Source organism: Mastigoproctus giganteus, chromosome 10 (genome assembly GCF_048544385.1).
Source record: "Mastigoproctus giganteus isolate SK-2022 chromosome 10, ASM4854438v1, whole genome shotgun sequence".
Classification (NCBI taxonomy): Eukaryota; Metazoa; Arthropoda; class Arachnida; order Uropygi; family Thelyphonidae; genus Mastigoproctus; species Mastigoproctus giganteus.
This window is the reverse complement of record NC_143584.1, coordinates 110326534-110352676: the sequence shown is the minus strand read 5'-3', so window position 1 is coordinate 110352676 and position 26143 is coordinate 110326534. Positions and strand designations below refer to the sequence as shown.

At 39.9% G+C, this 26143-nt stretch overlaps 1 protein-coding gene across 1 annotated transcript in view; it reads left to right on the top strand.

Annotated features, from left to right (window-relative positions):
- Nucleotides 1–1330: 1330 nt before the first annotated feature.
- Nucleotides 1331–26143, top strand: part of LOC150079219 (neprilysin-1-like) — a 514861-nt gene continuing 490048 nt past the window's right edge. The window contains exon 1 of the mRNA XM_090383906.1: nucleotides 1331–1811. Within this exon, the coding sequence (XP_090240032.1) occupies nucleotides 1693–1811 (119 nt within the window). The 5' untranslated portion in view covers nucleotides 1331–1692. The remainder of the gene's footprint in view (nucleotides 1812–26143) is intronic.

Here is a 26143-nt window from a genome sequence, read left to right as displayed (position 1 = left end):
AGAAGATTTTATACAGTATATAATATCCCTGTATAATACCTGGGGTTAAGAAAAAAAGGGTTTATTTCCCTCGAAACTGTGAAATTTTTCCTTAATATGCAATTAAAAACTACAAGAATAAAATATCCACCCATGAAGGTGTAATAATGACACATATCAACCACTAGAAGACGAGAGTTTAAAGTGTCTATGGAAATGGAAAAGCGGTTCAATTATTGTAACTGTTTAAAAAATGTTCTTGCATAGTATCGCATTTAGAAACGCAAATCAGTTAAAAATTAGTTTGCCGTACATTACAGTTTTGCCTACGGGTTGTTGACCATAGAAATACACTTTTATTTCAACGCTATCGAAGTCGCCATTAAACAAGGAATAACAAATTCTTTACTTTATAAAATGTGTACATGACAGCGTTTCGAAAACCTGCAATTAATATATTCCCTAAAGTGTCTTCCTAGCTCCAAGCAGCAAACATATGACTATACTGGAGTTCCAAGAAAGGTACGCTTCGTTTACCACCAAAGTCAGCGATTCGTGAAGCTATGTAACTCTCTTATCGGAATCGCAAAAATTCAGAGTAAGCCACAGAGGATATATGGAATGTCGAAAAAATTCCGTTAATATCTTCCAGGAGTTCTACCACAGCTCCACGTGACTAAGATCAGTTGTGGCGGTGATGGAAAAAAGGTGACACCCAGATCGCTCTAATGGAAAAGGAATATCGGGAAGGAGGGAAAGAATGAGGTACTGTGAACTCATCGCTAAAGAGTGACCTAGATCCTTCTACAGCACTTCGAGCAGGAATGTGATAATTCTGTCAGACGAAGAGACTTCCCATGTCTCCCACTGTCGCTCCATTTACATTTAGGATTGGGTGAAGAGCTAACCCTCGGTATTAAAAAGAGACAGAGAGCATCCGTCCGTCGTTTTGAAAAGTGGAAGCTAAGTGATTTTACGTTGCCATAGAAACCGAGCTTTATATCATTTCTGAAACTTGCTAGCAAACGTCGCTAGTCACATCATCCGAACCGATGACAACGTGTTCGCAACGGAGTTCGGACAGCCGAAACCAAGTGTGTGTGCGTGTGTGTGTGTGTGTGTGACTAGATGTGAGCATGTATCGCGCACGTTGTGTGTGTGAGTACGCGCACATACGGAAGGCCTGCGGGAGGGCGAGCGGGGAGAGAGCACGTAAAAGTGTGTACGACCAAGGCGCCACCACCAGTGCGGCTGACCTTGGCCACCGTCATCAAGTGGACGACCACAGATGAGCCGACGCAGGTCACTCCGCCGTCATGTAGAGATGTCATGCGACAGCACCCCAGTTTCTTTGCACACGTTGGCGATGCTGCGGTCTCCTGGAATTTTTGCCTCGCAGGCTGCTCTGTGTCAGATGACGAACGTCGTCCGACGTCTCAGATCGCGAGCTGCTTTTCGACATCCTATTGCTCCTGCTCTAACCCGTTGAGTATATTCGCCAACACCGACGGTGCGGAGTTTCTGCTGGCTGCTCGAGAGGATACACCAACAGCGGCCGTTCGTACTGTTTCACGGTAACGTCAATGAGGACATCGTGGCCTTCACTACGCGGTTGGAGTTTTCACGTTTCTTTGAGATCGATGCTGCATCTTTCCCGCGTGCTCCAGAGAGACGTCGTGTTTTAAGTGGGGACTATCTTCCACCCACGTAACAATGATTCGCGGCCAATCAGCGCAGGCCCAACTGTCCGACTCCGCTGACAACCACGGAGTTTTGAACACCAAGGTAGATGATCACAAGTTCACTCCAGACGATCTCTCCAGACATTACAGGTAAGTACACTGTTCCTGAACGTACCAAATTTCAGACTTTCTTTAAGACAACCAGAACCGTTTTCCTTGTAGGTAAAATAAATGTGATTTTCAGTCCTTTTAAACTTCCATATAATACGTGAACAAATATTCTAATAGTGATTTTGGTAAAATCCCTATACATCAGGTTATGTATGCGCATGAGTCATAGCGCTGGTGTGGGGGGGTGAAAAAACACACAACTAATTCGATTATTTTCACAGATAGACATGTATAAGCCAATCTTCATAAAATATGTTTTTCGATCAAAACGAAGAGTTGTTATCATCTAAAAACAGCAGTTCTCAAAGTGTGGGCCGCGAGATCAAAACTATTTTCATAATAATACTAAGACTTTTGGGCCCTCAATAAGTTTTAACAGCGTAAGAGGGTCCTGAGACCAAAAAGTTTGAGAACCACTGATCTAAAACAATGTCGTTGCTGACAGTTTGGAGTTAATATAATTTGTAAATGACGATACGTGGTGATTACCAACGGATTATATTTCGAAATGAACTACTAGTTTACCACGTTAATAATTCAAAATCAGTTTATTAATTGAGTTGACCTAATTCCTAAACTTATTACAAAGGTGAAGACTACTCTGATTGTGCATTAACCATGGGGAAAGGATAGCTCATTTCAAAAATTAATTCATACTTCGGAGTGCCATAACAAGAACATTTGAAAAGCCATTATTTCAGTCTCGAATGCAAATTAAAAATAATGCTTGCGGATTAAGTTTTACTTGTGTCATTAAATTGGTCATTAAGGACGTTGGCTGTGGACGTCCTTAATGCCCAATGGTCTGTCATTTACTGTTTTATCAACGATTATCAAGACAAAAAGAAATAAACGTTAGAAAAACTAAAAAAAAATTATCTTCGATGCCGCAAGACACACCGCGACCAATCTCCTCTTCCGAATAAAACTGAACACCGTATTATTTCCAACATCATTTGAAAAAACTAAAAAGTATTTCTTCGTGAACTTTTTCTATGTTCAATGTTACATAAAAATTCAAAAAATTCACATCAACGTGATGTGAATATATCACGTTGGGGAAGTTTATGGGTATTATTCGTCCTCTAAGTAACAAATGAAGTAAGTACAATGAAAAGATAAATTAAGAATTGCACTTAATCGGTTAAATTTTTCAGACTGATTTTATTACTAGCTGTATATATCTGCAAATATTATTAATAGCTACTTTTGTGAGTTGTCTTTTGAATCTGCTTATTCATTATATCATGATGTTTGGTTGGAAATGAGCGGCACCTTTGGCTTTTCAGGGGGTTACACAGTCAGATTCTACATCCAAAAAGTTCAGATTTTTGACCGAAAGGCAGACAATCGGTTACCTATCAAATGAGCTTTTTTCTTAGTTCAAACAACGGAGTTTTGTCAGTCGCTTTAATAACATAACACTATGTACTGGTGCGGACTTGAAACCGCGACGTACGGAACTCTATACTACTAGTCCATCGCCGACTAACACCATCCTCACCAACATATAAACGAGAATTGGGTAGGAATTCTCAAGAAATTCCACCACATTAAATAAATACAAACTTTCAACAGTTGCAGCAATAAATAACAGGTCTTCTAAGTATTTACCGCTTAAGATGAGCATTCGTATACGAACTGTGATGTTTCTCACTTCAAGATGTCTATCAAAGGACGTGAGTAATAGTTAGGCGTTCAAAATGCTATTTAAGTCGGCGTAGGCGCAAGACGGTGAATCAATACTTAGCTACAACCGAGCACCAAATTAGCGAATCGTTAGTGGCTTCGACTTTCACAAGTGATTTAGTTCTACAGCCAAAGGCAGATTTTATCTGCATCCTTTTCAGGTGATTCCACTAGATGGAATGACAGCTGAAGGTAAGCAAAAGGATTATCTTGTATCATGCAATCAACCAGTAAACATTCTGTCGGGTAACTAATTGCCTCTCTCAGCTAATCCAACACGCTGGTTGGTTACTGTTGACTTTACCGTACTGGAATAGCATGGTTCGTTTCCACAGTATCGCCACTTTTGAAATATAGCTCGCCAACTTTGCTAAGAATAATCAGAGCGTGCTTAGAGAAATGTCCATTTGATAAACAAGAAATCATTAAAGAGAATCTCCAGTGAGGTAAAAATGCTGCCACAGGATTACAGGATCCACTTGCACTGCTGGGACTTGAGACTCCAGGAACTTGGATTTTCATTATCATCATTCAAATTTACTGGAGGTGTAATGGACTGGAGGTGTATTCGAAAAATTTCGTGAACGTTTTGTGTCATCGGCGTTGGCAAAGGGAACTGATGCCGATGAAACAATTTTTTTTTAAAAGCCATACCCTCTCGATTTAAAAGCCAGCAATCAGTACTGCTTCATTCCAAATCAGTAAAATCGCACAGATCGTATCTCTTGAAACTGAAAATTTTTTGCATGTATCGAATTGCATATCTTCATGGATTAATGATAGTTCATTATTTTGAAAGAAGTGACACAGCTTTATGAAAATACGTTACTTTATGAAAGTGCCTGATTCCAACAATTCTTCTAGATATATACTTAAAAACCAGCAAAAAGTTCATTTAGATTAATTCATTGCATCAAAACTATGCTTAATTTAAAAAAAAATAAACTGTCTCTAGAGAGCAATAACGAATAAACTCGGTTATTTCTGGGATTCCAAAATGCAATTTCAATGATATTCTGTTTCAACAAATGCCGCCATTTACAAAACGATTATTCCCGAATTTTCAGCTTTTTTAATATAGAAATATTGAAGGTACTGCAGAAAAGATGTACGCTAGATTACATAACGTATACTTACGTTGTGCGTAATACAGTGAGAAATAAAGGGTCCACCCCAATTTCGTTGTATGACAGTTCGGCGCATGGCAATTCGTTGTACGTGACAATTTGGTGAAAGACAATTTGTGGCTACGACAATTTAAGTGTATCACACAGAGATTAGAATTTAAAATAAGATTTAGGAAACAACAGAAAATAGAAATTAGAAAGGAGGAATGCAGACATTTAGATAAAAGATAAAATATTTTTTACCCATTCATTTTGTATTAAAAGATCCGCGCCAATCCTTCTCACAGGCAGGTTGGAAAGTCAGTACTGTACCGTACGTATTTGTTTCAGCATGACTGCGGCTATATCACAACAATTTTAATCCAGATAAAAAAGATTATTTATTATTATTTTTTTAACTTACCTACTCAAGTTTAATCCTATGCTTTTCCAAAGAGCTTGAACTGGTTGAGGATCGGGAAGCTAGAAGAAAATTACAGGCGCAGAAATTAAGTGAAAGGAAAAGAAACGAAGATTATCAGTTTGAAAGTTGTTAAAGCCATACACTGTTTTAGTAACATAGAATGGTTGAAGATTGTCCAACTGTCATGATCCCGAAAGAGGCAACAGTTATCAGATAATATATCTGGCCGACAGGATGCTGTATGTAAATATATAGTGTATGTCTACTATATAATAAAAATATACAGGGTGTTTCAGTTAAACGTTTCAGAACTTCTAAGAGGGGTAGGGTACATCCTGACAACTCGAAATCATATAGCAATGTGGGGTGGGAAATGCTTTCCTGAAGCGGTATTGTACACAGAAGTCGTCGTGCGATGTCGTGCAGCACAGATTCGATTTTCGGTCAATGAATGGGCCGGTATTATGGGAGATCACCTCATCGGACCTTACCTGTTACCGTGTCGTCTAACCGGACCTATCTACTTGATCTTTCTGCAGCAAGTATTGCCACAACTTTTGAGAGATGAACAGATTTCTGCATCGACGAAACAGACAATGTGGTTCCAACACGATGGAGCTCCTGTCCATTATAGCGGAGATGTTCGTAACTACCTGGATGTCACATTTGGTCAACAGTGGATCGGACGTGGTGGTCCCGTGCGTTGGCCTGCTCGGTCACCCGACCTATCATGTCTTGATTTTTATTTCTGGGGTCATATGAAATCGCTAGTTTATGACACCCCTGTTGACAATGCTGAGGAGCTGGTTGCAAGAATCGCAGTAGCTGCCGAAGAAATTCGAAATTCGCCTGGAGTATTCCAGAATGTTCGGATGTCCATGCGTCGGAGATGTGAGGCGTGCATTGTAGCCCGTGGAAGAAACTTCGAACACTTACTTTAATCCTGCCTTTTGCTTCTTTTCATGTATTATTAAAACGATTTCTCACTTACGGTCTCTTTTCTTTATGGTGCTTCTGTGTACAACACCGCTTCAGGAAAGCATTTCCGACCCCACATTGCTATATGATTTCGAGTTGTCAGGATGTACTCTACCCCTCTTAGAAGTTCTGAAACGTTTAACTGAAACACCCTGTATTTCTATACGGTATGGGCCTACCTCTATTAGCTTTTAATGAGGCATGTAGTCTTTGTGAAACACATACCACCAATTTATGAAACCTGTCTACGGAAAAATTCTTCTAATTCTGTAGCAGAACAGTTTTAATTGGATAAGCTATACTGGCTTCCATGATCGGGCTGTTATGCGTCGTTCAATTTACCCCATAGTAGTTCACTGAGGGCTCTGAGCGGTTGTCCATCAGTTCATATTTTATTTTCCCAATCAAGCTGTTACATACTGATGCAACAACGGTCATGGTTCCCTTTAAAATGTATGTTGTTGCATACAGCTGTTCTCAAAGTGTGGTCCGCGGATTCCTGGGGTCTCCGAGTTCAAAAATGTTTTCACAATAATACTAAGATGTTCTACGAAGACTAAGGCTTTGGAGTCCTCAATTTTTAAGAGTGTAAAGGGATCCTGAGACCAAAATTTTGAGAACCGCTGCTTCATCGGTGTTGGAAGAATGGTGTTATTGATGAAGCCTCTTTCTGCAAGGTACCATTGACCAAAAAAAAAAAAAAAAAAAAAAAAAAGCAAGGTCCAATAACATTACATGAAATGAAGGCCAAAACTATTAGATTGCCCCGCTGTGCTCCCCAGTTGGGAATGTAGTCCTTTTCAAAACTTTCTCCGGTTTGCGCAACGCCCTACAGTTGATTTCACCAGATGAAGCTTTGTTAGACAATCCTCTGCAACGCTTTCAGATACTAGGCTTGAACCACTTTCACACGCCGCTACGAATTAACTATCGTGATGAAAGGTAAGCGGACGCTGGCTTATTCGTGAAATTCCTGTCAATATAGGCGCACTAACATTACTCCTGTAAGTTCTTGAATCATTTGGGCGCTCTCTCTCTCTCTCGAAAAATCCTACAAAAATGTTCGGAGATCTTATTTTGATAAGATCTCCGAACATTTTTGTCGTTCAATTTTGGTATGCCTTTATGTTGTTCTGCCCTGTCCTATAGTTTTTTTATTTTTTTGGCAGGTGTCGCCTAATTTGGTCACAATGCAAAAGTTAACATTGCCTATACAAGTGCGTGCAGACATTGCTCGCCACCCAATTTTCATACTGCGCGAGCTGAAACCCATGGAATAACTCGCAGGGAAAATCTGATCACTGGCTAAAATTGGCCAACTACATTCTCAACTCAAAAATCTTTACGAATTCCTGCAGTTTCCGACAGAATTTCAACTCACGCCTCTCCAAACCAGTGACAAACGACGAAACCACTATATTTTAATGGAGGATCGTTCCTACAGTATCCCACTGTCTGTTTACATTAGCACTGCACGATATGCCAATTTTAAATGATGCCTGTCGTCTACAACTTCATTTACACCTCTGTGCTACTGCACTGCTTCTATAACCAACATTTGTACTATTCGTACTGTTGGGTAACAGAGTCTATAAACGCAGTCGAGTTGTTTTACGATAAATGCAAACTAAATGCATTATTCTGTAGGGAGTAAAGGGTTAAAACTCAGGTAAGCGGGTTAAAGGTTCAACTCCTCTTGAAGTTCTCTGACTAATATTTTGCAATCATCATTTTAAAATGTTTAGATTGTAATTAAATCAACACTAGATTGTCAGATGCTGCCTTGATGGTCATTCTTGAAAGTGATGGAAATAACCACCAAACAGATAGCATACTGCATTAATAATTACACTTCTGCAAAAGTTTTTCCTTTCCTTCGTCTATCACAAAATAGGGATGCAACCCGTTTGGATTAAAGTGCTTTAAGGCAGGATTCAAGATTTTAATGCCCTTTTTAACGGAAAAACTTTTATTATTTCTATATCACCAAAACCTCGCTTAATTTTTACAATGAGCATTATTCTTATATCGCGTTTCTATATTATATACTCCATGTTTACCCGGTGCAAACGGTAGTTATAACAAGGGCACATTATTATATAAATAATGAGAATATTAAAGGATCAGTTCGGAAGTATATCACTTGTCTTGAAATACGGTCATCTTATTTCAATAAAGAAAAGCAGATGATAGGGATGTTCGCATATTGAACTAGAGTGTTCAGTTTAGATGATAAATTTATATGATAAACACTGAGTTAATTAACTGGAGACAGAGCTAGAAATAAATTTCCCACAATGGGATAACATTACAAGTATGGTTAGATACGTCATTTCATGGGGTATGAAATGATGCTGTTGTTGTTATTGGGTTTAACGACACAAGGGCTATTAAGGCCAAATTGTGTCTGTTCATCGTTAATTCACAAGAAGCGTACAGTTAGAGATGTTAAATTATATGCTTCTATACAAGCCAATATGTTTTAGATACAATAAAAGTTCTTCAATATTTGCTTCATTTCCTAAGAAATTAGATAAATCAGTTGTTGTTGTTATTTGGTTTTTAGGAGCCTTAGCAACTAAGGCCATATTGCTCCGGGGATATGCGGTGGTCATTCTGACCTTTCCGCATCCTCCGTATTTGGTGGTCACGGGCTCGAACCCCGGTCTAATCAAGAAGCGTGTGCTACGCACTGCTGCTCCTGCCCACCTGGCTACGTAGGAGATAAATCAGGTGATATATTCAATGTGAAGAGAGACTGAAAAGTGTTTGACATTATGGTTGATTGTAAGGAATAATCAACCAGAAAATGACGGACCATACGTTGCGTCTGACACTATGAGCACTGTGGTGGGTTTTCTCCCAATCATAGGAAGAGAGGAATATGGTGAGTGTGTCCAATTCCCAGTCTTGCCAGTACCACTTCCTCTCGCCTGTTTCGTCGGAAGTCAGAGAGCCACAGCTTTGGATCTTCTTTTATCTGGTAAAGTTTATTGTTGGTGTCACTTTTCCAGATCTGTCACCATTTATTATAGCACGCTTTGCATATGACAGACTTATAGTCAGTGTAAGGAATCTGAGGACGTTGTGAGAGAACGGGTTGAGAATGTTTAGCGGCAAAGTCAGCACCCTCATTTCCCGGAATGCCAGAATGGCTAGGGATCCAGCAAAAACTGATTGAATACGCTGCAGGAGAATAGCTGGGAATGAATCTGTTTCAATGTAGGATGAGAAGAGGAAAAATTTTTCCTTATGGCAGAGACAGCACTAAGGGAGTCTGTGTAAATTATGGCAGATGGAAAATTCAATAATCTTACTAAGCGCTAACTTAAAAAAAAATAATAATAATAAGCACTAACTTAAAAAATAATAATAATAATAAGCGCTAACTTAAAAAAAAAAAAATAATAATAATAATAAGCGGTAACTTAATGGCATATAATTCAACGGCGAAGACGCTGCAAGCTAGCGGTAACGTGATGAAATTGTACATAAAAGAAAAACTGCCGCAGCACCCACCATACTGTAAGTTTTGAAACCATCTGTATAAATTTTACAGGCATGGTTGTTCATAGTCGCATGAACTGAATGTAACTGTCTGATATTGCAGGGGGTATAATATTATTCCCCCAGTGGAGAAAGTGTAATCTTGTGAGACGGACACATATGTCCAAGGTGGACCAGGTGCAGTTGTCTTGAAAAATTACATTTAATTTGACATTCCAACTCTAACCAAGCTCTTTGATCCTGAGGGAGGCGGGTCTATTTTCATTTCGCTTGCTGTCATAGAAGGCTTCCCGCCGAGTACTATAAAGATACTTCCAACTTGGGTGCGACGGTAGACTCTGGATCTTAGCAGCGTAGTGGAGCAGTAGTGTTTTTCTACGCAGGTGTAATGGGGAATCATGCGCTTCAATACAAAGACTTTGGATCGGAGAAGTCCTGAAAGCTCCCAGCGCAGTCCTCAGAGCACTGTGATGGATCACATTTAGCCGTTTTTATTTAGCCATGTTAAAGTAGGGCTCCTGGCAGAGTCATAAGAGTCATACATTGGACAATCATAATCTAGCCGTGAACTGATTAAACTTCTATAAAGATGCAGTAAAGTATATCGATCAGCTCCCCATGACATCGACGAGATCGATTGAAGTATATTCAAATGCTTTATACAAGAAGTTCTCAAATAAGTAATGTGGGCTTGGAAATTTAGTTTGCGGTCTAATATTAGTCCAAGAAATTTAACGGTAGTAGCAAGCGAGATTGGAGAACTCGTTTCTTGCAAAAGTGAGTGGCAGTGCATTTATTTTCTGATAGTCTGTAACCGTTCCGTGAAGTCCAGGATTCTATTTTGGTTATGGCAAGTTGGAGCTGCCGTTCGATGGTATTCATACTTTCAGATTGACAGGAAATGGTAAGGTCATCCGCATACATATAAGTTTGAACAGTTTTTTTGGGATATCTCGTGTCATGTTGCTAACTCGGATTGAAAACAGTGTTGGACTAAATATTGATTCCTGCGGGACTCTCTCTTCCTGAATGTGAGATGTAGAGAGTAAGTTTTTATATTGGACCTGAAAAGAACGCAACTGCAGAAAATTTTGAATTATTTCTAGCAAATGGCCCCAAAGCCCCAGATGGTAAAGGTCCATAATAATACCATGACGCCATGTAGTATTAAGTGCCTTTTCAAGATCTAAATTGACCATGACTAGATGTTTCATGACAAAGACATTGCGGATATGACATTCGGCTATGATAAGCACATCTAGCGTTGATCTATTCTTTCGAAACCCATACTGTTGTTCTGGAAGGAGATTCTCTGACTACAGGATGTAATTGAGCCCAGTATGAACCACCCTTTCGAAAATTTTTCCCATTCAGCTCGTAAGAGATAGTAGCCTGTAATTTTCAACACAAGAAGGATTTTCCTGGTTTTGTAAGGCGATAACGAACGCATGCCGCCAGTAAGAAGGAAAGGTATTTTCAGAGAAGATCTGATTATAAAAAATTAATAGTGGTCTCAAGTCTTCTTCAAGTAAATACTTGAGCATAACATAATGAATACCACTGGACCTGCTGCACTATTGGAAGGTCTGTTTAATGATTCTTGAAGTTCCATTAATGTAAATGGTTAGTTGTACGGGAATGAGCGATGCTTGAAGAAGTTAATTTTATACCGTTCTGCACCTGCTCTGATGTTCTGGAAGGGGGATGCATAAGAGGCAGAAGCAGAGATTTTAGCAAATGATTCTGCTAGTGCATTGGCAACTTCTTCAGCTGTAGATAGGTCTTTCATAGATAGGTCTACAGGTCTTCAGCTGTAGATAAGTATTATCTGTAGATAATAAAAAGAAAGAAAGAGACCTAGTCCAACTTTGTAAATGAATCAGGTAATGCTAATGAATGGGGATTACTATACAAGTTAACAAGAGACAAGACTCTCGCAACTGACATCTTTGGAACCATCAAATCTGGTCAGCAGGAAACCTCTAACTGGGCTGACTCAATCAACGCCATTCTCAACAAACCCTTTCCTAACGATAACCCCCTGGAAGACCTTCCGGAACACAGAATCAGAAGAGACAATGAAAAATACCAAACGTCAGTGCAAACTGACCTATTCACAAAACTGGAACTTGAAGCAGTTCTTAAGAAGATTAACATCAAAAAATGCCATGGACTGGACATGGTGGAATATGCTTTCATCATTACACTATATAAAATTAAACCTGAGCTCATGCTACTGTTATACAACAAATGTCTCTCTCAGTCTTGTTTCCCACAAATCTGGAAGACTGCACTACTCCGTCTCATTGCCAAGCCTAATAAACCAATTACAGAGCCCAGATCCTTCAGAGCCATAGCACTTCTGGCCAACTTGGGAAAAATCCTAGAACGGTTAATAGCTCTGCGCATTACAAATCTGTTTCTTTCTCGGAATCTGATCTCGCCTGAACAATATGGATTTATCCCAGGTAGGTCTTCTCAGGAGGCCCTCTCAGACCTGGTCCTGCGGGTCCTGGTCCTGAGATGTCCAATTACAAGTACGAAATGGCCTTGTTCATTGATTTTGAGGGGGACCTTTGACAACGTGTGGTGAGAAAGCGCCCTGTAACGCCTCAGATCGGAAGAATGCCCTCACAATCTCTAATGGCTAATCCGAAGCTACTTTTCCGAGCGATCGATCATCGTAAAATCTAAATACCAACAGATCCACAGGCCTTTTACAGCCTCCATCATTAGAATTTCAAGAAATGAGTGGGCCTGTCCAGGCAGACCCTGCTCCTCTACTATAAAGTGGTATTCCTTCCCATAGTCTCATTCGCGGCCAGAGCTTGGTTCGACAGAGTGGTAACCGTCAAAATGACGCAAAAACAACTCAATCCAGAGGGCAATGCTACTAGCAACACATCGCATCTGCCGAACGGTGTCCACTGCAGCAATCCAGGTTATTGCTGAGACTCTGCCATTAGACTTATATGTAATATTTAGAGGATTATGCTTCAGGCCCAAAAAAGGAATACCTACCTCCATCATGGATATAGACCTATCGTTGAATGATGACAATAAATGGGAGAAAGCTCGATGCTTTAACGAGCTAATAAATGTCTGGCAAACAAGGTGGGACAATTCAACTGCTGGCACTGTAACAGAAATTCCTACCGGACGTCTCCTTTGTGATGTCGAAAAAAGGTTAGTGTTGGTTTACAATTAGTCTGGAAACATCGTATCTTATTACTGGGCATGGGTCCCTTAACGAAAAACTCCACCAGCTAGGCCTGTTAAATACTGACCTCTGTTTCTATGGAGCAGAAGAAAACTGGCAACATCTTCTCCACGAATGTGCCTGCTATGAAGACATTAGGAATGAGCTGCGAAATGAAGTCCCATCCTTCAGCACAAATCAAGTTGACCAACTTGTTCTGACCCCACATCACTTGTCTGCACTCCAGGCTTTTGCAGCTGCTGTCTTTGCCAGAAGGAAAGACAACTAATGAGGTAGAAACATAACCTCAAACACCATTCAAAGATCAACCTATTGACCTTTTCAGGCATATTATTATTCTATTTTATTTTTATTTATTTTTTCCCCTTGTTTTTGTTTTTCTTTTTTTTCTTTTTCCCTTATTTTCCTTTTTTTCTCTCTCTCTCAAAACCTGCACTACAGGTGAATGCTTGTTTTTTTTTTTTTTTTTTTTGCTGATGTCTCTCTGGAATGCCCCACCTGCCAGGATCCTCGGTGGCGGTGGGTCAGAGTCTCTTTTGAGACCTTAGGTGATATACTGGGAGTGGCCCGCCTTCCCGTGGTGTGGACGAGTACCCAGAATCATCTGTCCAGGTGACCGATGCTTCTGGGAAGCCAAGAGGCCAGAACACACACACACACACACACACACACACACACACACACACACACACACACACACACACACACACACACACATCTGGCTCTACAAATGGGCCAGATACTATTACTACAAATATAATACTGTTCTTCACAGAGATACGAGGCAGAGTTGAACGAATGTTCCAGGTGCTGAATTTGCTGCCCTTTACATGTCCACATCATCGGGTCCCACTAGGGACTTGGCGGCTAATAGACCGGAAGAGCAAAGGGCACAACACAATATACTGCACATGACCCCACACACCTTCAAATCTCTGGCCCGATATATACCCGCGGAGATGGGAGAAATCCCAGGAGCCGTTAGACAATAACATACCTTACACCTTACCTAAACATCGTTGCTGACCAAGTATACCCTTTCATGGCAATGGTCTTCCCCTCTAGCGGTGCCGTCTTTCAGCAGGATAATGCGCCAGCGCACACCGCCCGGATTGTTCGAGACTGGTTCGAGAAACATGGGGAAGACTTCCAGGTATTGCCCTGGCTTCCAAATTCCCCAGATATCAATTACATTGAGCATCTGTGGTTTGTGTTGGAACAGCAACTCCGATCTGCGGCGTCTCACCCACGGACCTTACAGGAGTTAAAGGATCTGCTGGTTACGTGTTGATACCAGATACCATAAAACACATTTAGAAATCTTGTAGCATCCATGCCTCGCCGGGTACGACCTGTTTTGGCTGCACGTGGAGGACCAACATCATATTAGGTGGGTGGTCATAATGTTTTGGCTCATCGGTGTACGTATTTCATAATAAAAAAAAAAATAAAAATAATAATCACTGAAGCGGTTATATTATGCCTAAAAATCTCTCTCTCTCTCTCTCTCTCTCTCTCTCTCTCACGTACACACACCCAAGATGTGCGTGTCTCATTTGAAAATCACAATGTTCACTGCACAGCATGATTAAATACTTGATTTTAAGGTCTAAACACGCCAGAATTGAAATTTAAATATTAAGTAATTAGGTCACTGCACATCACATGCATAACGTAGTACGGCTGACTAAAGAGACGCAAAATGAAAGAGAAATCAATTTTTATTATATTATGTTCTGTACCAAGATGTCTGAGAGGAAGTCTACATCATACAAGAACAAATTTTCTAATTATGCAAATTTATTTGCATTAACGCACCATGACCCGCACGAATAAACAGCAATTTTACACACACATACACACAGGGTATTTTTTTTTAAATTAAAATAAGTATTATCGTTCAGATTTTTCGATTTATAAATTTAAAATATTACCTAATCAATTACTTTCTCTTCCCTCAGTGGGAGTTATTCCCCGTCCTTCTCTGAAAAAATAAAATTTGTGTACAGTACTGCTGAAAGGAACGTAAACTGATCTTATTTGAAGAGTGGGGATAAATAGCAGTTGTATGCAATGTTCCTCTCAGTACTCGGGCGTTTAGCTGTTTATAACGGTTGTTCTCTTCCCCACCTTCAAATAAAATCGGTTTACACTTTTTTCAAAACACACCGGGGACTAAACCGAGGACGGAGAACTTTCCCGTTGAGGGGAAAATTAAAAAAAAAAAAAAAGTTGATCAGGCAAATTTCACTTTAAAAATCGTAAAATCTATCTGATAATATTTAGTCCAATTTTAATATTAAATACAAAAACTTCAGCACAAATACAGTATAATAAAGAAAATAGAACGGAGCGTATGAATGGCAGAATATAACATTCGATCGTCAACATGCTTACTTTTTTTTTTTTTTTTATGTCCAGTTAATTAAATTGCATCGTTAATCTCTCTTATTTCTTATTTAGCCTCGTTATTTCTGCATTAAATATATTAAAGAGAAAACTTTCTAGATAACGAAAAAATCGAAATAACAGCACCCGGAATCCACGAAGGTGCTGTTATTCTGAAAGTCCACTGTACATAGTATTATTATCCATATAGTGCAAGAAAGCCTCAGACTTCTGCTGCACCAGCCATAAAAATTTCCGATTTACCGTGAGAGAGAGAGAGAGAGAGAGAACAAGAGTCAGAAGCAGAAGGGAATCACCAAGAAAGAAAATAATGATGATATCCAGCCAGCTCGGGACACTGTGTGTGCCAAGCCCATACTCACCAGATATGAGCCCCTAGGGTTACCAAACATTCAATAAGCGTAAGATCTCCTCCCACACCGAATGGAAATTGCTCGGGTTCGAATTCCGTCAATGACGCGAGGAACTATTTTTTTTTAAGTCGATTAATGAAACCGATTAACTCAGCCACTGCGTGTCAAGTGCGGCCGCGTAGATAGCAAGGTTCCCCCTCCCCTGGAAACTCGGGGATTTTTCGTCCAGCAAATAGACAAATCGACCAGAGAACACATGCAATTCACGAACATAATACACTTGAGCAGATGAAAGTATATTGCGGCTGGCCCTAGTGTGATATTTTTATTTAAATAAGTGTAAGAAAAGTTATTTTTCGTTTGAGAAATGAAGGAAAGCATTTCTAGCTACTGCTAGACTGCTAGTAAAGTAGCATTTCTAGCAGTAAAATACTAGCAGTTATTCTTTGATAAAAGTTGTCACTCTCTCACACACCAGGCAGGAAGTAGTAGGTCACAGCCTCGAGGACACAGTCAGCAAGATCAAACTTCAGCGTGGAGATAGAGAGGCAGCATGAATGACGACTATACACTGGTCAACAGCGGTAGCAACACAATAAAAATATAAAATAGACTTACATTAGGAGCAGCAAACTCAGCGAAATTCAAATCAAGCGTTAAATATAGAGTTCCAGCATGACGCATAGTATAACTATCATACACAATCACAATTAAACCAGGAGGCTTTCTGAGCACCGACCTGCGAGACGGCGGTCATGTCTGTACAAGACAGTGAAATAGAGTTTGGTGTCAAGCCGCACCGAAGGTCTTTCCCATATCTTTACAAGAATGTGTTCAGGGCTGATTTGCATCTTGTGCCTGGCAGTGTATATATATATATATACACTCAGAGGTGTACTGCTAAAAAAGAAAAATAGTACTGGAATGTTCGTTCTCCAAAATACTATATGATAACGCCACATGGACTGCACAGTAACTGAATCAAACTTCAGACTCACGGTTCATAGATTTTTTTTTTTTTTTTTTTGATTTGGTAGTTGTTGGCGCATCGGCTTCTGTGGCCATATTGCACCTCCAAAGGTTTTTGCAGTACAGTGATCCAAGCCCGAGGCGGGAATCGAACCCGCGACCTTTGGGTTGCCGGGCAGGTACTTTACCCACTCGGCTAGCCCGGTCGGCACGGTTCATAGAACAACCAGTTCTAGCGTTCAGCTCACTGCGAATCAAAATGCAGCGTTCGCACGCATCACAGTATATCTCATTCGTTGGATCTCTTTATCTAACACATGGTACTTTAGTAAGAACCGTTAAAATTTCATTGCGAAATTTATATTTTTGTTTTTAAATAAATTTTTAAAGAAATCTATTAATTTTAAAGATTACTATTAATATATATTTTTAGTAGCAATAGGTAAAATAGATATTTCTCCCTCCCCTTTGATTAGGCCATTGTTTCATAATATTAGGTGTATAAATTTTCTATAATGACATTTAGAAAAAAGTACTGGAACGTTGTTCCAGTGCGTTCCGTCCCCGCACACACACACACACACACACACACACACACACACACACACACACACACACACACACACACACACACAATTAACCAATCATCAGCAGCAAACCACAGAAAATATTTACTGCAGAAATTCCAGCAGCCAAAAAGAAACTGCGTTATTTTTGCAATTAAACGAACTTTATAAAAGTGCATTAGTGTACAAAAGAACGGATAGTGTGTACAGTAAAGTATAGTTCGGAATATGGGCAGAAAATAATGCGATGCAGTTTGTCACAATATCCTGCCTTCATCCTTTTCACATTCACTTTTCTTTCGTTTTACTTTAAAAGATCAAGAAAAGTTCGTGTAAATCTATCTCTGTTAGCTACCTGGAATCTTCACGCTTGTAAACAGTCACGTGGAGACATGTGGTCATGTGGGTAAGACGTGTCAGGATGATTGAAATAACTTCGTTGCCGTGGCCATGCTTGTTTCAAGGTCATGCTGAGAGCTGGTGAATATCGATCAGAAAGATAAGCAATCGCAGTTAAAGCACGAGAGCAGCAAATTCTCTCTCCAATACAAACTTAGAAAGTAACTTTAAGGTCATTAAAAGAAGTTTACTTCCAGCAGTAAAGAAACTGGCTGCTAGAAACAACACCGAAACGCAGCTAATGGATAGCCTAAAATTTTGTGGAACACGTTAGGTTAGTAAATCTTGTATGACATACTAATAATAACACTAAACAACAAATTTTCGAAAAAGGTTACATTTGTCTGCATTTCCTTGTGTTCTTTATGTGGTTTTTTTTTTTTTTTTTTTTTGATAGCGTCAAGCTTAACTAGAAATGAAAGAAAAGTAAATAAGTAATAATACTATACCAGAGTTATTTACAATCTTTAATTTCTATATATAATAGAGCATTAATTTCAGTAAACAAGCTACAAGTTAAAAAGTAGAAACCTTCCTCGGGTTAATCAAAAAATTTCCTTAAAAATTTACATTTGAACGACTTTGCCGTTTATGTTCAAGGTGATCATCCCAAATCAATAACCAGATAGTCGCCCATCACGGTTTCATCCCACCTCCTTTGGTACCTATTCGCCATTAACTGTATGTCCTGGTGGAGTTCCTTTCCTTACGCTTCACTAATGTCGCCCAGATTTCGCTGAAAAAATCTAAGTTGTGGTTGTAGAGTTTTAGACAAATCAGCAACTTAGGCCAAATTGCTTCTGTTCTGTGGCCGATTTTCTATTTGCTGGAAGAAAAACTAGAGTTTCTGGGATAAAAAAAAGCCACCACACTACCCCGTTTGAGACCGACTAACTCAGCCACATTGTGAAAAAAACAGCGTCACTGAGGGGATTTGAACTCGTGTCTTTTCCACCAGGTATGAGGAGGAAGGTAATTATAACAACTGTGCTACCCAACGAGGGCGAGAATGAAAGTGATGGAGCTTGATAGTCATTCTACATCCAATTTTCCGTATTTTTCAATTAACTTGTCAAATAGTTATTTGTAATTTTCACTCTTGTTACCGAGAAAGCCATTCACCACAAAGCGAAATGACTGTCAAGCATTTCGCTGAGCATTAGTAATTTTGTCTTCCGGTTCTTGTTAAGACAACAAACATCTGCTTAACTTTTAGACCAGTAATTAGACAACTTGAGAAAACATTGTATAGTGCGCTCGCTCGCTCTCTCTCTCTCTCCCATTCATTCATTCAACGCTTTAACAAATCGATTGACTAGTCCCAGTTTGCTATGGAGTGGTGGAAGCAAAACTTTGTTACTCGGAACCAGGATAGCATTTACTACGTTGTGAGCGTCAGGCTGCACATCAATTCTGGAAGACCATTCTCTTCTCCTGTAGTGTTGATGTATTACCCTGCTGTCTCAGAGGTAGAGAAGCAAAGGAACTCAGTGAATTCACTTTGCAAACCAGAAGGAACGCCAGCATCTTGTGGAATACATGTATTCGGTTAATAAAGGAACTGTATATGTCCCTCACACACACACACATTCAATATATAGCTGTCATACTTGATTTTCTCAAACCCATACGTTACATTTCCGTAGTCTTCTTTAAAATGAACAACAGGAATTGATGGGTACATATTCCCATTATAAAGCAACACAGACATCAAAACTTTTACTCGAACTGTCAATGAAAAGATGACCCTCTTCTAGATTGCGGCTAATACCAAGCTCTTCATAAAGGCCAATCAGATCAAAACAACAGGACAGGGATTCTGCAACAGTGTAAAAATGTGCATAAATGACATGTCCCCGCTCAATATGTGGAGGTGAGGAGCTATGATCCAGTAGTTCTACACTTTTAAGCAAGACGTTAGGAGCAGTACACTGTATTTGGTTACATCTGATATCTGCAAATTCTGAAGACCCTTCATTGGAAGGTGGATTGGGAATTGGCAGCTCTTCATTGTGCAACACCAGAATATGTTTAAATGCACTACAGCTTTTTGATCCGCAGACTCTTTAAATTGTGATACAGGGCCGGTTCTGGTAGGTGTGCAGTGAGTACATGCATGCAGGCGGCCAAATCCCTATGGTGGCCGATAATGGACTTTAAAGAATAAAATTAAAATGTAATTTAATATTATTTTAATACAGTGGTCGGCGATGAAATAGCGAACGTGGCATTGTTAATAAATAATATTGTATTCTCTAAATTATGTTTAATGTTAATTTTCATTGCGAATGAAAATTAAACATAAAAATAACGTAACAAACGTTACCGTAAAATTAAGAAGTCATACCAACATTCACAATGGGAACATAAACATAACCGTAAGCATATTTGGTAACCATGGAAACACAACATGCTCTTCTTTCAGACTTCAAAAAATTGATGTTTGCATGATATAGCTGTGTAGTTTATGTTATAATTAACGCGGAAACATCCATGTTAGGTGTTTGCATAAGAAGTGCTCCTAAAAATACTCAAATACCTAAGTTAACCTGAAAGGATCATAAATGAACTGCATATTGACAGAGAGCTTATGAGAAGTGGAATTTGGATATAGTGTCTATTAATGGAATCCTGAACAGGTAATATGTTTAATCTTGATTTTAAGCATTCATACTTCGGGTAATAGTTGAAACGAACGGTAGGTTTATGGTGATTCAGTGCAGCGGAACAGCAATATTCTGCTTAAGGCAATACGGCACTTAAGCTCTGAACAAGGTCAAGCGGGCGCCTCCGTAGCCAGGTGGGCAGGGGCAGCAGTGCATAGCACACGCTTCTTGATTATACTGGGGTTCGAGCCCGTGACCACCAAATACGGAGGATGGGGAAAGGTCAGGGAATGACCACCGCATATCCCCGGAGCAATATGGCCTTAGTTGCTAATGCTCCTAAAAACCAAATAACAACAACAAGGTCAAGCGGTGACAAAGTTAGGGATTATCCCTCCCCCACTCCCACCTGCATACTTCATCGGCTAGTCATCGAACGATAGAAGTGCGCTATCTTGTTGTGCTAAAGACTACCTGCCACGAAATTACTGAAATTCCGGATCCCGTTTGCATTGCAGAATGACAGATTTCAGCGCATCAGCCGTGCCGCTTACTTGCTGCATATGTCTGACGAATGATGACTTCATAATTAAATGTGTTACTTGTCGGAAAAACTATTGCAATAAGCCTGATTGTACTTCTGTCGATATTAAGAGGTTCAACAAAACTAGAAAACGCAAGTTTGAATGTGACGCTTGTAGGCAACAAACAGGAAAAAATAATGAAGAATTACTTAATGAAGTCATTTGTGAAGATTCTTGCGAAGAACAGATTAACGACCTTGAACAAGCAACAAGAGTAATCCTCTCGCAGACTGACCTTGGAAATGGCATCTTGGGCTATCCTGAAGTATCAATTTTTGAAACCTTGGGATGCGATATTTGCCCGGAAGACTGCGAGCACTCTGAAGGGGGTTCCGCTAGACAAAGGAGCAATCATAGCCCGAATGAAAGGCTGGAAGAGAACCGTAAAGAATATGTCTCGCGTGCGGAATTAAAGGATATCCTTGCAGATTGCATCAGCCCCTTTTCAATGCAGGCTGTGGAATACGCTGAAAACCTCGCAAGAAATTTCATCCCTGCACATAAAATGCTACAAGAACTACAGGAAGAGAATTTTCTTCTCAAAGAACAAAACAGTAGAATATTGCAAACCCTTAAACGACTGGAGGAAAAGCTAGGATGCTTTGAATCCGTCCTCGTTGCACAAGGTGGCTCAGTGACCCCCGTAACCGACGAAACTTGCTATGCGAGGCAGAGCTACCCAAAGAAAACTAGAAGTGATATGCATGGATTGCACAGGAGGATAGAAAACACTGAAAATCACAAACAGAAGACAAGAAACGAATGGAATTCAGGGGAAAACATATCAGAACGAATTGCAAAACTACAAGACTGTCAAATAATATGTGAATTTCAAGCCCCGCCGCGAACTGTCTGTTTGCAGCAGGACCTCGCAAGCAATAGCACCAAACCCAGTGAAACTTTAGGGGCAGCACAAGGAAATGACTTCATACATTCCACTAGGAAAAGTCGAAACCAAAATAAAGAAGTCTCAGAAATATTAGGACAACAGGAATCCACTGAACTGATTGGGGCATGCATGTATTGCGAGAGTACGAACGTCAGAGTTACATCTTTCCCCTCAGATCACGTTCTTGCAAACCCACTCACTTATGCGCACATCGCTAAGCTACCTAAAAAGCATAACACTTTTGTGGGTAGAAAAACTCGCCCATCCCAAAATTTCAAGCCTGCTCTCGCCGAGGACATAATCCAGTTCAAAGAGAAAGTATTAACATATCTTCATGTAACACACCCGAAACAAACAAACGGTTTTCTGAAATTTACAACATTCCTTCCGTTGCAACCAGAGAGCAAATTTTTGTATCAAGGCTGGGGCCCACAACACAGCCCAGAAACATTAAAGCCATGTGTGAGGGCAAACATGGGATAACTGTTGAAGTAAAGCAAGTGAAAACACGACACCCAGTTTACTCCTCCTTTATAATCTCTTGTCCACCAGATAAAGCAACTCGCCTACAAGACGTAAGCGCCTGGCAAGTAGGTTGTTGGCTGTTGTTGTTAAATTTGTTGGTGCATCAGCAACTTAGGCTATAATGCACTGGTTACTGTCTAATATCTTCTTAGTTTGTCTTACACGTGATATGGTTCATATATTGTGATATTTATTTATCAATTTTAGAAAGAGAAAAATGTCATTCATGTCCTCACGATCTCCTAGAACATTCTGTAATGATAACCGGCTGGAGTTATGAAAATGAGAGAAGAAAGCAGATTTCCGTTCTTGCAGATATAGCGGGCATTCCAGGATGATATGTTTTACTGTTAGTGAACATAAGCAGTTGCTGCATTGTGGAGGATCATCGTTTGTTAGTAGGTAGCTATGTGTGAGGAATGTATGACCAATGCGTAATCTGGCTAGGATGGTTTCTTCTTTTCTGTTTCGTCTCAGACTGGATTGCCATTGCTTGGGTTCTCTCTTGATTTCAAGAAGTTTATTATTTGCTTGACCTTGCCACATGCGTGTCCACTGTTGTTTATACATCTGTTTGATAATGGATTTATGGTCAATATAAGGAGTCCTGAAATTAGATGGTATCACATTTGTAGCACATTTAGCAGCTAGATCTGCCTGCTCGTTTCCTAGTATTCCAGCGTGTCCAGGGATCCAACAAAATATTACTAGCTGTCCATGTCCGTGAAGTTCTAGTAGCTGTGCCCAAATATTTTGTACCAGCGGATGACTAGGGAAGAATTGACGCTGTAGAGAATTAACAGCACTCAATGAGTCCGTATATATGATGGATTTGGTACACGACTCTTCTTTGATATTCTCTAGAGCTAGAACAATGCCGTATAGTTCTGAGGTATAAGTACTGCATTCAGACGGAAGCTGTCTGGAGATGGTGATATTTGGTAATACTACAGCGGTACCAACTTTACTACCAATTTTGGATCCATCTGTATATATTTGAATGAAAGTGCTAAACTCAGAGGAGTGGGTCTTATGAATTTGTCTAATGTTGGAATCTGGAAGGTTATTCTTTCCCCATTGCTGAAAGTGTCTATCAATATGTATCGGGGGCATTTGCCATGGCTGGGTTTCCATGCTAGTGTCCTGAAGAATGTTAGTAAAATTCAGGTCCCAGCTTGTGATAAGAGCTTGAAGCCTAATGCCAGATGGTTTATTGAGCCGTGGTTTACTTTCATAAAGTTTACTCCATTTGGGTATAAAGAGATATTGCCATATGGGATGATGTGGAAGACTGCTGATTTTGGCTGCGTAATTTAGTAACAGAACTTGTCGTCGAAGATGTAGCGGTGGCTCATAGGCTTCGGTATATAGACTTAAGATTGGTGAAGTACGAAAAGCCCCCAGTGCAATTCGTAGGGCACTATGATGTACAGGATCGAGCCATTTAAGTGCACTCGGTCTGGCCGAGTCATATGCAGGAGACCCGTAGTCTAACCTGGATCTAATCAGCGATCGATATAGCTGTAGCAACATGTAGCGATCTGCGCCCCATGACATGGAGGAAATTACTCTCAGAAGATTTAGTTTTCTAAGACAACTTGTACGGATATGTTTTATATGCTCCAGAAAGTTTAATTTTTTATCAGAAATTACACCAAGGAATCTAATACTAGGCTGGAAAGTAATACGATGAGAATCTAACTGTAGGTCTGGATCAGGATGTAAAGAACGTTTGCGACAGAAGTGTACGGCTGTTGTTTTTGGTTTAGAAAGTCGATATCCGTTGTTTTTGGCCCAAGAGACTATTTTGTTAATAGTACCTTGTAGTTGTCTTTCAATTAGTCGCATATTTTGAGAGTGACATGAGATGGCAAGATCGTCAGCATATAGGTATGCATCAACTGTATTAGGTATACACTTGGTTATGGCATCAATCCTAATGGCAAAGAGTGTAGCGCTCAACACTGAACCTTGGGGAACTCCCTCTTCTTGTACATATGCTCGAGACAATGATGAATGGAATCGGACTTGAAATGATCTATTGCCTAGAAAGTTTTTAATGAATATCGGCAGATGACCCCGAAGTCCACATTTATGTAAGTCCTGAAGAATCCCATATCGCCAAGTTGTATCGAAGGCTTTCTCTATGTCAACGCATATCATGACTAGGTGCTCGTTTCTGAGGAAAGCGAGATCAAGTGTAGATCTTCTTCTCCGGAAGCCATGTTGGTTTGGACTTAGAATGTTTTCCGTTTCTAGAAACCATGTCAATCTAGCATTAACTATTTTTTCTAATGTTTTTCCCAGACAACTGGTTAGAGAAATAGGGCGGTAGTTTCTGGGATCTGTGTGGTCTTTTCCTGGTTTCGGGAAAGCTAGCACATAAGAATGGCACCAGCTAGCAGGGTAATACTCCTCTAGAAAAATTCTGTTATACAGTTGTAATAGGGCAGTTAATGAATCCTCACTTAAATGAAAGATCATGGTGTAAAAAATTCCATCGGGGCCTGGAGCACTATTCTTTAATTGGGAAAGTGCACTGCGCAATTCAATCATGGTCAGAGGTAGGTTATACGAATATGGGACGGCAGTATTAAATTTTAGTTTGTATTTTTCTGTCCGGGATTTTAACAATTGAAATGCTGGTTCATATGTGGCAACAGCTGAAAGTGTTTCAAATGAATTACCTAAGATATTGGCAATCTCCAGAGGTTCAGAAATTTCCTTCCCTCTTACGAGTAGAATAGGAGAAATTGTTTGTGTGTATTTGCCATTAATTCGTTTGATCTTTTTCCATATTTTAGAAGTATCTGTGGATCTGTTTATGGTGGAAGCGAAACGTGCCCATGCTTCTTTTTTACTCTCTCGTCTTATATGACGAGCTTTAGCTCTGGCTCTCTTAAACTGTAGGAGGTTGGCTGTAGTTGGATATTTTCGAAACAGATTCCAGTACTTATTTCTTTCTTTTTTAGCATTGTTACATGCTTCATTCCACCACATTTTTGGATGAAGCCTGATTTTGGATGAAGATTTTGGAATAGCAGCCTCCGATGCTTTCATTATTTTTCGTGTAGTATACCTGACTGCAGAATCAATTGTGAGGGTTGTTATGACGGCAGTATCTATTCGAGCTATTTCCTGGTATTTAGTCCAGTTAGCCTTTTCAAATTTCCAGCTTGTCCTAATTTCTCTCTGGGGAGGAGAACTTGAGCTAAAAGTACAGATGATAGGAAAGTGATCACTACCACAAGGGTTGTCAGTAACAGTCCAGTCTGTGATAGGAAATATTGTTGGGGAGCATATTGAAAGATCAATAGCTGAACTTGAACCAGATGGAGAGTGTATGTATGTGTGATCACCAGTGTTTAGAATAGTTAGATTATGTTTATCTAAAAATTTTTCTATTATCTGTCCTCTAGAGTCAAGATGTTGGGAACCCCATAGGGGGTGATGGCCATTCCAGTCACCCATAATACAAAAGGGAACAGGTATTTGCTTAACTATATCATCTAAATCATCAAGGCTGTATGAATGGTTTGGCGATAGATACAACGAAACTAATGTTACTGTTATACCAATGGTGACACGAACTGCAACTGCCTCTAAAGATGTTTGCATGGGGATAGGTCTACAGGGAACTACAGAGTTCACTATGACTGCTACTCCTCCATGAGCTGAGTTAGAGGAACTTCTATCTTTTCTATATATAGTATAATGTTTAATTGTCATAGACACTGTATTTGTGAGATTGGTTTCTTGAAGGCACACTGCAACAGGCTTATATTTACTTAATAGATCGTAAAAGTCATCTACGTTACCACGGAGCCCACGGCAATTCCACTGAATAACTGTACTCATTGTTTGGTTTTAACTGGTGTCTGCTAACATCCGTGAAGTAGTCTGCTTACGCCTGTCTAGTTTCCCCTTTTCCTTCTTTGAGAATACTGGTCTGCCTGTGTCGATGTCATCTTCTGGATGAATTTCAAGAATTGTATCGTCATCGCCTGCTTTTTCATCGATGTCCATGGTATCAGATCTGAGTTTGTATTTATCACTTCTTTCAGAGCTCTTGATTTGTTCTTTCTGT